The 14819-nt window shown below is 44.3% G+C and overlaps 1 protein-coding gene across 2 annotated transcripts in view; it reads left to right on the plus strand.

Moving 5' to 3' along the window:
* Positions 1 to 14819, plus strand: part of Fam189a2 (family with sequence similarity 189 member A2) — a 100084-nt gene that overhangs the window by 20152 nt on the left and 65113 nt on the right. The window contains exon 1 of one of the 2 annotated variants that reach the window (XM_040746283.1): positions 12709 to 13121. The exons of the other annotated variant lie outside the window; for it this stretch is intronic. Within the exon in view, the coding sequence (XP_040602217.1) occupies positions 12735 to 13121 (387 nt within the window). The 5' untranslated portion in view covers positions 12709 to 12734. Of the gene's footprint in view, positions 1 to 12708; positions 13122 to 14819 lie in introns of those variants that run through there. 2 annotated transcript variants of the gene reach the window in all.

The raw sequence follows: 14819 nt of genomic DNA on the forward strand, positions 1-14819 counted from the left end.
CGTTTGGTCAGTCTCCCTTCCTGCCACATTGACCTTGCTGACCCACTCTCCCACCTCGCCAATGTCTGGGCCCCTTAGCTGTGTCTCCTCAGTTGAGTGAGGACATGGAGGCTGACCTCTGGTGTCAGAAGACTGAAGGTTTTCCTAGGTGGCTTCTGTCAACAGCTCCAGTTTGCACGCACACTCAAAGCTGTCAGGCTTCCAGACTGTCAGGGAGAAATAAATTCAGTTGCAAGCACTAGTTTGGTTGTGAAGAAGGCAGGCTGTTTGTTAGTTGATACTCTGAAATAATATTTGGGTCATTGTCTTGCGTGGAGATTTTGTCAGCTTTTTCTCAGTCATCTTCTCCTTCTAAGCCTTTTCAGTATTTAAGGAAGAAAAGTGACATTTGTTTCCCTTAGATCCCAAAGCGTGGTTGGAGAGGGCTTGCCTTGGGATCTGTGGTATTCCTAAGTGTGGAATATAAAATTCAAGGGGAAACATGACTCTCTGCATTTTAGAACAACTTACAGGAATATAATTCCCAAATCAAATAATGTACACACTTAAAGTGTGTATTCAGTGGATTGCTGTGTGTTCACAGAGTTGGAGAACTATTACAATAGTGTAATTTCACGGCATCATCCCCCACCCCCACAAAGAAACACAATACACATTTCTAGTAATACCCCACACCCACCCCTCACTCCATTCCTACCTCTCTAAATTCAACCAGCCATCAATCTTTTTGCCTCTATAGATTTGCTTATTCTGGAAATTTCATTGAATAGAGAAATATTGTATATATTCTTTGTGGAGCTGCATCCATGTAGAAGCCGTACCAATGTTTATGCTTGAGTAATACTCCATTATGTGGATACATCCATCGGAGTTTACCCTTTCATCTGTAGATGGGAGGACAACATCTGAGTGATTTTTTACTTGTTGAATAGTGCTGCTATATTTGCACATAAGCTTCTGTGTAGACAAAGTTTTCATTTAGATTGAGTATAGAACTAGCTGTGGGGTTTCTGGGTTGCATGGTAACCCTGGGCCAAATGTTAAATATATTAAGTAGCTGCCAAACTATTTTCTAAAATGGCCACTCCACTTTCTACCCCCCAGCATATTAGAGTTTCAACTATGTCTCATCCTGTCTAACACTTGTTATTCCTACCATACTTGTTTCAACATCCTGTTGAGTGTGAAGCGAGAACATGCTTTTTCCTAATGGCTAATGACATTATCTTTTCATGTGCTTGTTGCCCATGTAATCTACTTTGAGAAATATTGATGTTGTCTGCCCATTTTTAAATTGGGCTACTTGCCTTTTAATAGTTAATTCATAAAGTTCTTTAGAATAAAGCCTCTTATCATAAATGGTTTATGAAAATTCCTCCCATTTTGAGGATTGTCTTTTCATGATAGTGGTAGTGTTCTCTTTTTTCCCTTTCACTGAAAATAGATTTTTTTCCTCTCACATACCGATAACAGTTTCCCACCCTCTACTCCTCCCAGGTCCTCCCCACTTCCCTTCCCATTTGGATGCTTCCCCCTTTCTGTCTCTCATTAGGAAACAAATACATTTCGAAGGGATAATCATAAAATAAACAAAAACTAACACACTGGAACAGGATAAAACAAACAGAAGGAAAAGAGCCCAAGAGAAGGCACAAGAAACACAGACCCACTCATTTGCACACTCAGGAGTCCCACAAAAACACTAAACTGGAAGCCATGACATGTACACAAGTGTAAGTGTAAAAAGAGAGAAAAGGTATAAATAAAATCAGGAAAAAAGATAAGAAAAAGCACTGACACAACATGAAAGAAGAAACTTACAAAGATGCCACCGAGTCATTTTCTGTTGGCCATCTACTGCTGGGCATGCAGCCTTAAGAGTGGTTTGTTTCTCCAACCACTCTTTAGTTGGAGGAAACTAAATTTTCATTTACAGGTGGTTACCAATTGGGGATAATTTCCACTTCTCCTTTCAGCTCCAGGACAGACCCTGTGCATGATGCCTCAGTCCTGAGGCATAGTGTGTGCGTCAGTCCTATTGGCATAGAGGACCTGCTTGCTCAGTGTCCTCCATCTCCTCAGAGTCCTACACTCTTCCTGCCTCCTCTCCTGCAGAGGTACTTGTACCCTGAGGAGAAGAATTTTTTTTTAAAGAACAGTAGCATTTGGTTTTACCCTAGGTCTCTGGGCTGTCCAGTCTCTGGTTCTTGGTCACTTAAGCAGTATCAGGTATGGGTTCTATCTTGTGGAGTGGGCCTTAAGTAAAAAGAGACATTGGTTGGTTACTACCACAAATGTTGATCCACCCTGCACTGGCATTGTCTGTAGGCAGGACGCCATTTTAGATCAAGGACTTTGTGGCCAGGTTGGTGCTTACATTTCTCCTTTGGTAGCATGTAGGATACCTTTCTGTACCAAAGACACCAGCATGTAGGAGCGATTCTCATGACCTCTGTTACCTCTTTTTGTTGTTGTTCACATCTTATACTTTGATGTCATAGCTAATAAACTGTTAACCAGCAAAAGGTTTTGAAGATTACTTTTATACTTTCTTGTAGGGATTGTAATAATTTAGCTATTACATTTATTTTTTAAAGATTTATTTAATTTTCATTTTATCTGTGTGTCAGTGCCTACATGCTTATATGTATACTGCTATGTGTGGTACATGTGTGCCTGGTGCCGTGGTGGGCAAAAGAAGACATCTAATCCCCTGTACCTGGAGTTACAGGTTGTAAGCCTGATATGGGGACTGGGGACTGAATTCTGATCCACTGCAAAGCCAGCAAGCACTCTCAATCATTGAGCTATCTCTCTAGCACTCCACTTGGGTTTATGAAGTAGTTTTCTGGAACAAGTCTTTCTATGTAGACCAAGTGTTGAACTCTCATTGTCTCACAGTCTCTTGAGTGCTGAGATTTCAGGTGTGTGCAAAGTAACAAAGTAACTTTATATCCAGAAGTAACTCGGATGCCTTTTAGAGAATTCCAGTGCACAATGGAGGACAGCTGTAGTCCTTCCTTTGCATGGGTGTGTAAGCAGGTCACTGTGCTGTGTGCTGAAGAAGGCATTCCCCATCTGGCATTGTTGTTGAAATGTAATTGACTTTATTTATTTATTTTTATTTTTATTTTTTGGTTTTTACTAGACAGGGTTGTAATTGACTTTAAATGTGTTCATTTCTCGTCTCCCAATTCTGTCCCATAGATCTAGATATCTGTCTGTAGGCAAATGTTGTCTTGGGCAGACTACTATAGTTCTGGAAAAGTTTTGGGTCACAACTTCCTTGGCCATATTGAATTGATATCCTTGCTTTAGTCATGCTTGGTAGTGGTGAAGTGTCCTGTACATCAGTTACTTTTTACATTGTGATGGGACAGGAATTATTATTTCAGTTTTAATGAGAAGGGATTTAGGGGCTTACATGATTTTTTTTTTTTTTTTGGTTATATGAGACAGGGTTTCTCTGTATTGTTTTGGAGGCTGTCGGTCCAGCCCAGCCTCGAACTCACAGAGATCCGCCTGCCTCTGCCTCCCGAGTGCTGGGATTAAAGGCATGCGCCACCACCACCCGGCGGCTTACATGATTTTAATAACTTTCCAGGTTTCCAGTTTTGCCTTTCTCTCCAGGTTGCCATGGGTGGAGTTCACAGACTAACATGAGGTCTCTTTGGCTTTAAGTGCATTATCTCTTCTACTGATTTCTGTTTCCAAAAAGATTTTTTTCTAGATCTTGAATAGAGTTTATTAGATTTGCCATTCCTGCCTGAAAAATGTTTCCATTTTCCTTAAATGTAGAATTTTTGTCAGAGGGTGAGTGTAGCCTACCTAACACCAGGGTAAGCTGGACCAGTACTGAAGGCCTCACAGTCTCCTCCCTGTGTCCTGAGTTTTACCGGTGTCCTGAGCTTTACCCATCAGGTTAGCTCTCCATGTAAGCAGTAGCCTTCCATGACAAGGCCAGAAGTAGATCACAAAACCTTTGACTCCAAGTCCTCCTCTCCATAGAAAACCCACGTTCCCCCTTAGAGGCAATTTGAAAAATGCCAGGCAAATACTCTGATTGGATGGTTGGGATCATGTGATACTCAGGCCCGCTAATAGGAGCCTGCTGAGTACTTTGAGGAATGGTTTTATTTGCAGAAAAGCCTCTTCAGAAACCTCTTTTTGGGTCAAGCATTTTGTTTCCAGTTTACAATTGCTGTAGTCATTGCAGAACTCTTATTTATAAACCTGGCAACTGTGAATCACTTTTTAACGAACGTTTAACTGTTTGGTCTGCTTAAAAACCCTGTCAATTAAACTGCTTCAGCATTTCCAGTATAATTGTTTTAATATATTTGATTTTCTTCTTAAATATTTTAATTGTTTGGCCAGTCAATCTCCTGAGTGTGTAAATAATACCCAGGAATGCAGTAAATTCTCACAAGGAGAACCCTGCATTCTTGTAGGCATTCTGATACATGCTTGAACTTGGCAGGCTTCCAACAGGGCATTGTTTATCTAACTTGGCTATTCAGTTGCCTGTCTTAAAGCCAGATCACGAGAGTGTCACTCTCAAGGTTAAAGTTTCCTTCATCCTGTAAGTGCAGAAAACACCAAACAAGAACAGGCCAGTTCTTCAGAACACCATGATATGAATAGCATGCTTTTGATGCCTCTAAACTTGTTCACAGTTACTTAAATCTTCTCCATTGTAAAGCTTGTATTCACTAAGAATCCCAGAGAAATCAACTGGGTTATTTTGAGACTTTTCAAGACATTCATTCACTAGTGAAATGTGACCTGTTCTAAGCTGTGCTTTTCCTCCACACTATGACGTATCTGAAAGTGGGATGTGTCTTGCCTTGCTCAGTGATAATTGACAGTAGACATCCTTTCTTGGTGAGGCAAAAGTAATGATGCTTTAACTTAGCTGAGGTATGGTAAGTTAACTGGTCTCTCTCTCTCTCTCTCTCTCTCTCTCTCTCTCTCTCTCTCTGGAACACACCCACACATGCACACACTTGTCTTACCACCCCAAGTTCAGGCTAAGTGTCAACCTAGGGCTGTAGACATTGGACATTTTCTTGTCACTGCCCTGATGATGTTTTTGTTGTTGTTTCTTTGCTTTATGGCATGGTATCAATTTTGAGCCTTTGCCAGCCCATGGAATGTACAGCCCTCCATCACTGGCTCACTTGCCAGGATTTTCACTTGTGTGATTTTTCAGTGTACACACTTTTTGTTGTTGTTGTTACTTATAAACAGATATGAATCTATGAAATTTAAATCTATTTTTAACTGTAAAGATGTCCACATTTGATGGATCCCTCTGTGCTTCCATGCTCTTGTTGGTATTATCCTTGTCCAGTTTATAAGTTATGTATTTAAATTATGATAATTGTTTTCCCAAATATTTATTACTTTGATGAAGCACCCAGGGAAGTATCAAAAGTGAAGTATATGACATACTAAACTTGTTCTAAAATTTAATAACTATTATGGTGAATTTTCTTGACAATTTGAGGTCACTATAACTGAGAAATTATGATCCCAGTATTCAGATAGTTGAGGCAAGAGAATAGTATGTTCAAGGCCAACCTGGGCTACATAGCAAGATGCTGTATTGATGGAGGAATATCCTTCTGTATGCTTTGAATGTATGTTTCTCTTATTGGTTTAATAAAATACTGATTGACCTATAGGTGGGGCTACCAGACTAGGAGAATACTGGGAAGAAGGAGTAAGTGACTCTCCTGAGAGATGCCATGTAACTACTGGGAAGGTAGGACACCAGGCATTCTCCAGTAAGATAAGGCCATGTAGAAATATATAGATTAATAGTTATGGCCTAAGAATTAAGAGAGAACTAGCCAGTAAGAAGTCCGAACCATTGGCCAAACACTTTGTAATTAATATAAGCCTCTGTGTGTTTATTTGAGACTACAGGACTGAGGGACCAGGAGAGACAAAAACGTCCATCTTCACTGTATTAAAGAAAAATAAAAGGAAAAAATAGAAATTATGTGATTTAAGACATAAGGAACATTTTGAACAGGCTTATAGAAATATTGTTAACATGTTACCAATCAAACCACTTAAAACCCACAACTCAATGGTCTTTAGTGCAGTCACATGTATGTGCAACCATTATCATAGTTTCGTTACTCCCCACCCCCCCATATTTTTAGTGCCACACCAGACCTTGAGCAACCACTAGTTTACTATAGTATGTGGGATTTTTGTAATTGGCCAACTTATATTTTATAATTGACTAATTTACATCTAATTTCATCTAGAAGATTGGACATTGAATTTGATGAAAACATTTTCAGGAAACATTAAGAGGGGTATTCTTGTTCTTTTTTATTTTTTATTTGAACATCTCACATGGAGTCTTCAGACTGGTCAAATTTCAGAAGTTCCTCCAATTAACATGAACCAACCAACTGTGACCTGCAGGACAGGTGGCTTCCCTAAGCTCCATCTCTAGAGAGGGAGGTGGGTCACTCAAAACTATGGCAGCCCTGGCTGGATGTGCCTGAGTAGTTAAAGTTATTTTTCTTGGGACTGTGCAGATACCCAAGAGACGTAAGGTAAAGAAGGGCTCCTTTGGCTCACAGTTTGAGGCTGCAATTCATCATGGTGGGGCTGGTTGTTGGCTAAGTGTGAGGCAGCTGGTTACACTGCATGGGCAGTCAGGAAGCAGAGAGATGAGTAGTACTGACCAACAATTTTTTCAGTTTTATTCAGTCCAGGACCCCAAACCCTGGGATAGTGCTGTCTACATTCAGAGTGAGTTGCCCCTCCTCGCTTAAACCTTTCAGTAAAACCGCCCTGAGACATGCCCAGAGGTGTGCCTCCCAGGGGACTCAAAATTCAGTCACATTGACAGTGAAGATGACTTATCCTGGGCATAGCAAAAACAGTCACAAATGGGACAGACCCAATTAAATGTCTTCTTTAACTAAGATATTAGAAATCCTTTATCCCCAGCCTATGAGTTCTTGAATTATGGATGAAGCTCAACACAAAATATCTCTGTGCTGCACTGGGAAACTGAACTAGAAACCAGGAGATTTAGCTTTTTTTCTGTGTCTTTATAGTTTGAATTAAAGAAAAATTTCTAAATCTCTGATGTTTTTAAAATCTGTTTGTTCTTAGGAGTGGGGTCTTACTCTGTTTACTCCTATGCTCAAACGGTCCTCCTGTCTCAGCTTCCTGAGTAGCTGGGACAAGAACACCACCACACTTAGTTACCTTTGAACCTCAAGTTCCCTCCTCCCTCCCTCCTTTCCTCCTTACCCTCTTTTTTCCATTCTCTTGACAGAGTCTGTGTGGCCAGACTCATGATCCTTGGGCCTCATTCTCCTTATTGCTAGATTTCTTAATTAATAGATAGCTAAAAATTAACTGCTGGGTGTGGCTGCTGGTGATTTTAAATGAGGTAATAAGTCTGAGGTCATAGCTGGGAGATAGATGGTTCAGTGGTTAAGAGCATTTACTGTTCTTGCAGAGTTCAGTTCTCAGCACTCCTAAGGCAGTTAACAGTGGTATTTCCAATTCCAGAGGGGTCAGACACCGTCTTTTGGCCTCTACAGGTACTACACAAGGTGCACAGACACAAAAGCAAACAGAACAACCGTACCCATAAAATAAAAATAAACATATCTTTAAAAAATATGCCTTAGTTCTCCTGCAAACCTAAGAAGCTCTAAGCATCCAGCGATTTCCATATCTTTTCTGGTCTCCATTCCCTACATGGTTGCTTCATAGGCTCCTGCTTTCCGAATGGTTTCAGAATTTGCTCTCAGGGGCACTTAGCATGCTCACCCTTCTGCTTTGTGCAGCCATTAAGGTCTGTGCTCACAAAGCCCAATGTTAGTGACTTTACTTTTTAAATTCCAAACTCAAGGCACTTTGGTAATTTTGCCAAGACTGGACCCACCTGTCTCTTCCCATAACACTGGAAGCTCACACCAGGGTCTCCAGTTTCGATCTTCTCTCACCACCCAAACCCAGCCAGGATGGTGTGGATACAGTTCCATCTGTGCTGTGAGAGGCCTGGCACAATCAGGCTCATCTCAGTCTGCAAAGCCTCTCCGTGGAGGAGGGGACATAGCTTCTGTCCTTCAGGACTTGAGCCCGAGCCTGGCAGATCACACACTGCAGGGAGTGGGACACCAGATATTCCAGCCTCGGGTAGCCTGACACCAGGGCCTTGGGCTCTGGGTTCTCTTTAAGCTTCATTTAACACACACACACACACACACACACACACACACACACACACACACACACCTCCAAACTCTTGCCTGGAATGATATCTTGGTCTCTATCTCCAAGGTGTTCTTGATAGATCAACACCTAGATCTCCAAGGAAGTTTCTGCTAAACACATCTGCATATCCTTACTCCATCACAGACCTCCTACATCAGCACCTTTGAGGGTGTGTGGCCTTAGAAAATGTATGAAGTTTTCAGTTTCCTTGGTAAATTCGATCAGTACCTTAGACAAAGGTGAATTAAAGCTTTGACTTCTACAGACACTTGAAACTACAGGAAACTCTGATACCATAGGTTACACACACACACACACACACACACACTCACTCAAGTTTACCCTAGAAACTTGTGGAGCACACTTTTTAAGGCAGTTGGCTTAAGTCAATGCCGGAAGAATTTAATTTCAACAATGAGAAAAATATGGCTGAAACTTTCCTGGTTGACATACAAATCTGTGTTGGAACCAAGGTATTAGCGGTTTTTCACAACCACTTTCTACCATTCATTTGGTCTAATTTGCCTAGCCATGCTCAGAGTTTCACTCATTGATTAATGCATATTTATTCCATTCTTTGAACAACAATGACAAGACCTACACGTCCCTTTGTGTCTTGAAATGGTCCTTGGAACTTGCCACTCATCCATTTCCCTACATCCTCTCATACCCCTCTAGAGAAACTACAGCCATGAGGCTCAAGGACGCAGTTTAGGAGAGGGAGTTTGAGGTTTTGTCCTGGATATTTTGGATCCATACAGCTCAGTGTGCCTGCCTTTCTTAGCCCCTCTTCTCTTAGTGGCAGTCCAAGAAACGGTGGTGGTAAATGTCTAAATTGCAGGCTTAAGGGCATCCAAGTGATTGTGCTGTCCCAGTAACTAAGGCCACAGAAACCCTAGACTGGTGTGAGATCACTTCGGGGTGGCAGGTTCCGTTTCCACCCGTGTGTCTAACAGTCACCTGTGTAGCAGTATTTGGCTGGAAAGCAAAACAGCCCCACCTCAACACACATACATGTAAGCTTGCTTTTAAACCAAATGCCCTGCTTTTGCCTTATAACAAAATGGCTGTTCCTAGACCTCTACTAAATGATCATAAAGCTGTCCGGTAGAGACTCAGGATCCACTGGACTGAGGAAAGCTATGATCCTCAGCACACCACACTGTATCATGGGTTAGGAATCTGTGGAGCATACTTTGAGAAGTTGCTCCAGAGCCACATGGTTCTCTTAACTCAGAGAAGGCCCTGCCTTGTTGTGAACTATAACAGGCAGAGGCAGGCTGCCAGGGAACATGCTTTGAGAGAGTTTCTTCAGCAGCTCCCACTGTGACAGGAGTAATGTCCTTTAATTAGCTTTGCTGGGCCGGTCTGCTAGGAGTGTGGAAGGAACCAGAGTGAGCTGAATAGTGTCCAGAGAGCAGGGTTCCTCAGTGGAGAAGGCTTTAAGCCTGGGAGCGGAGCTTGAGAGATGGGCAGGGGGAAAGTGTGTGGGAATTAACTGACCCTTCTTGGAATTAACTTTGATCTCAAGAACAATTGACTGCTGGATTCCATGAAACAATACTGTGCAACTGCTGTTACCTTGAACTTTTACCTATATTAGTAAGGCATCTGGATCAAGTTTTCCACAGCGTCTTCCTATTGTTTTTGTAACAACTCTACTGAGATTTAGTTCATATATTATGTGTACAATTTGTCCATTGTAAACGAAGGATATAATTCAGTGTTTTTCATATATTCAGGGATTTGTGCAGTAGTCACCACGGTCAATTGTAGAATACTTTTATCACCCTGGGGGGAAAAACACAAACACCGGCCCCCATATTCATTAGCTATTACCTGCCCCCGCACAATATCTCCATTTCCTCGGCACTCAACAACCACAAAGTGACCTTCTGTCTCTGTGGACTTGTTTGCTGTAGATGTTTTATCGCAATGGAATTGCATAGTGAGTGTCTGCTGTGACTGGCCTTTCTCTTAGCATGTTTCCAGGGTCCGTCCATACTGTAGCATCCAAGAATCCTTCATTACACTGGGTGGGCACCCCAGGTTTTAGGTTTATGTTCATCCCGTTGACTTACTATTGGGTTGTTTCTGTCTTCTGGCTATGGAGCATTATGAAATGATTTTTGTACATATTTAATGTTGATTCATGTTAACTCTGTGTGTCACTTTTTGAGGAGCTCCCTACCCTGTGAGGAAGGTTCAGTTACCACCCTCCATCCCTACCCCCCACCGGTCACTGGAGTTCCATTCCCTGCCCATTTTGCTCTTATCTTCTACACCAAGCTGGACTCAGTGCTTCAAGTCTTTGTTGTAAGAGATCTGTTTCATACAGCTCAGTGCTTCAAGTCTTTGTTGTAAGAGATCTGTTTCATACAGCTCAGTCAAGTATGACCGAACACTTACCGGAAGCAGGCGTTTCTGTGAGGTGGCATGTAGCAAGCTCTGGTTGCGGGAACCGCAAGCATCAATACTGGAGGGCCCTAACTGGTGTCACTTTGAAGACTGGGACAGTTTCAGCTAGATTTGTGCTTATGGAAACAAGAAAAAGAAACTCACTGCCATAAATGTTGACAATAACAGAGGGAGTGGGCGGGGAGAGAAACAGAACAACACAGCTCCCTTAGGTAGGAGTCTTGAGGAAGGGCTTGTGAGCTTCTAAGGAGTAGAGCTGGGAGATCAAAAAAACCGTCTATGAGTTTCACTTATCTTTGCTACTGTCTGTTTCTACATAGAGGAAATTCCTAGAAACTTGGGGCATTTGAAGTTCTTATGTAGATCCTTAGTAAAACATGAAGAAACAGATAGACCCTAAGTGTACCGGTATGGATTTTCACAGTGACCCTTGCTGTGTAATTAGCATTGGCACTAAGGAATGGATTGCCATCAGCACTTCCCCCAATCCTGTCCTAGTCATAGGTATCACCAAGGAAAGGAGGGTACTGTGACTTCTACCACCAACATTCTTAGACACAGGGGATGCATTTTTAATAGCGCGGTTCAGGTGACAGGTGCTAGCCAATGGAATAGATTTGTTTAGTAGAATGTTTGAACACTCAGCAGACATACTATATTTCAGGGTATCATCCAGCCTTAACAATTAAATACTTTTAAGCTTGTGTTTAAGATAAACGTTATAACCACAGTACCGAGGAAACTTAATTCATCTTCATCTGCAATTTGATAGCATCTATTGTAGGTTTTTTTTTAAAGTAGACAAGACATCAGACTTCCAGCATTTATTTACAAAGGCATCTACTTTCCCCTCCAAACCCTAAAGTTTATTCCTGGGAGCAATCTGAAAGGAAATCCCAGGCACTATTAATCCCAGGTACAAGTGGTTTAATGATTTAAAGAGTGTGTATGTAAACATATAAACATTGGTAGTACATTACACAGTATGAAGCAATGACAACATACGTACAGCCTTTACAATCAGAGCACTCAGAGAAACCTGCGTGTGTCTTGTTTTAGTGAACAGGAGGGAATTAAATTCCCTCACCTTTCCAATAAAACAAGCTTTCAAATACTAGAACTGACACTGCTCTGGCTCGTACTGGAAAAGAAGCCCCCTATCAGCAGCTCACCTATGATACATTAGACGTCTAGACATTCTATTAGAGGAAACTATTGTGCAAAGGCGAATAATTGCTTTTTCTTTAAAGTTCAATAGATGTATCACAGATTGCTAAAGTAGATTACGATTTCATTAGACTATTTCCTGGGAAGTTTGGGTTTCTATGTTCTATCAGGTGATGTCAGTTAGCTCCGGGTAAAAGCCAGAAGGATGGAGCCTGTGACTCTGCCAATTGGACAGGGTCGCCCTGGGCTCTTCCATTGTGAATGCTGGGTAGTGACTCCTAAGGTAACTTTTGTCTTGCTACTCTTGTTCCCACTCTGGTGCTGGGAAAGCACCTCGTCCTCTCCCCGCAGGGCTGCAGCGTCAGCACCGGGAATCCTCCCGTGGAGGTCGTAGATACAGGTCGCACTCACAGGCAGTTACGTCCAGGGAAGCATCGTCTTCCCTGGCTTGGACCTTTTCCCGTCGGGTTGCCAGCAGCCCCTCCTCCCGGCAGGGGGAGGGGGCAGACTCACACTGGACTTCCTTCCCATTTAAAGGTCGCCAGGGTCCCACTTTCAGGACCGCCCTCGGAGGTGCCCAAGTCTACTACGCTTCCCTTGGCGCCGCTGTTGGGGACAGACTCTGAACGGTGGGCCGCTAGCTGCTGGGGCCCCCGCCGTTTCCTGACGCCTTTCCCGGGTGACCCCGAAGTGGCGGCGCACTTGTCACTGTGGGTGACCGAGAGGGATCGGCGGGGGGCGGGCCCCGCGGGGCAGGTGGGCGCGGCCGGCGCGGGCCGCGGCAGCAAGTGGTTGGGCCGTGCGCAGTCCGTCCTGCTCGGCGCCGGCGCGGGTGCCCGGTGCGCGGCACCCTCCGCTCGGCTGCGCCACCCGCCCGCCGCGCGCCCATGTCTCTGCCCGTGGTGCTCCCGGGTTCCTGCTGCCCGGTGGCCGGGCTGTCGGGCGGACCTCAGGCCGGGGGTCCTGGCGTCGCGACCGCCGCCGCACAGGAGCCGCCCCTGCCCCCGCTGCGGCCGCGCTGGCCCCGGGGCGCACTGCAGCCTCCAGCCCGGCCCCGCTGCGCCCCCGCCGCTGTGCTGGCCCCGCCACCCGCGCTCGCGTCCCGCCGCCCCGCGGCGCCTGGCTCCGCGCTGCTGCCGGCGCGCCCACTGCTGTCGCTCGGGCTGTTGCAGCTGATCCTGGGCTGCTGCATGGTGGCGCTCAGCTTCGGGGCACTGTCGCTGAGCAGTTCACCGCAGGTGAAGAACTCGTGCCCGTTCTGGGCCGGCTCCTCGGTGAGTACCGTGCACCTCTGCGGGGATTCACCCACTGGGCAGTGGGTTGTGGAGGGTCCCTTCCGCTGTTTTTGTTTGACCTCAGTTGGGGAGCGCAGACCCTCAAGCCACCTGAAGTGTTTGGCCACGATGAGTTGGGGGGAAAGTGTTGGGAGGTAGTCAAGTTCAAGGGAGAATTGGATTGCACCTGGGCAGCATCTGTTCTTACACGTTAAGGATTTTGTTTCCAGTCAAGTTGACATTAAGCACAGTATTAAGCTCTTTGAGAGAGTGGCATGACCATGATGGGAGAAAAATAATTTCAAGCTTTTTTGGTCACTGAATATTTGTACTGCATTGGCAAAGTAAACTCCCGCAAGGCAGGGATGTTGATGTGTTTTTCTCACCGATACACCAACAATACCCGTGCAGGGTGGGGTACTTCTGGGATGGGCAAAGTGACAGATTGAAGAGGGGGAGGAGATTGATTTGTTTTTATTCTTCACTAAAGCACGGATAAATGAGAGTGTATCTGGTGTCGAGTGACTGCACCCTGAGGAGCTCAGAGGTAATAAGAGGTTGTGTATGACTGATGGCTTGTACCTGGTCATTAGAGGAGGGTTCAAACCCTAGGTGGGTTCCTGGAGCCACCAAGGCTGCCCTGCAGAAGTGGTTGCTCAAGAAACAGAACCTTCCATTATGAATGCACTCACTAGAACTCCAGAAGTGTGGGGCAGCTAGCTGGGGATGCCTGTCCTGACACCCACCCGGTCCTGCCTCCTTGACCAGTGGGCACAGGGAAGCCTGCCCCTGAGAAAAGTGGCTGCCAGTGAGCACGCATCTGTAGACGGGATGGCTACTCATTCCTACCTCCTAACTGTGTCACAGCTTTCAAGGCATCCAACCCCTCGAGGTTTGCTAGGGGCCAAGAGCCTTGGAAACAGGTCTTTGTGCAATGCTCTCGGAGGATGAGTAAAACAAATGACCTCTCTATGAACTAATGCACTCTGAGAGCCTGGGCTATAGCTTTTTCTATCATCTGCAGTGAGTGTACATTTTGTGCTCTACTGGTCAAAGCATATCCAGAGTCAAGACAAATGTAAATTTCAAAAATGTGGGAGAACTTATTGAACCTAGAGTAATGGTTTGAATAAGAACATTAAGAACATAAAGTTTCTCTGGCCTAGCTCAGAATTTTGTATCACCCAGTGTCAATCTGCTCTTTTTTGTTTGTTTGTTTGTTTTGTTTTGTTTTTCAAGACAGGGTTTCTCTGTGTATCCTGGCTGTTCTGGAACTCACTCTGTAGACCAGGATGGCCTTGAACTCACAGAGATCAGCCTTCTCCTGCCTCTGAAGCACTGGGATTAAAGATGCATGCCGGCACTGCCTGGCAATCTACTCATCTTTTTTCTTTAATTTTATTTTTATGTGCATTGATATGAAGGTGTCAAATCTCCTGGAACTGGATTTAGAGACAGTTGTGAGCTGCCACATGGGTGCTGGGAATTGAACCCTGGTCCTCTGGAAGAGCAGCCAATGCTCTTAACCTCTGAGCCTTCTCTCTTTTAAACACCTTTGCTAAATGGTTCTACAAGTTAGGACCCCAGTCTCTTGGTGCTATAGTGAATGAAGTTCACAACTTATGTATTAGATTGACAGAATTCCACCCTGTAGTCCTGTCTCTGGACTCTACTACTGTGTGTGTGAGTGTTCTGGAA

The sequence above is a fragment of the Mesocricetus auratus genome, unplaced genomic scaffold, assembly GCF_017639785.1.
Source record: "Mesocricetus auratus isolate SY011 unplaced genomic scaffold, BCM_Maur_2.0 Super-Scaffold_4256, whole genome shotgun sequence".
In the NCBI taxonomy this organism is placed as follows: Eukaryota; Metazoa; Chordata; class Mammalia; order Rodentia; family Cricetidae; genus Mesocricetus; species Mesocricetus auratus.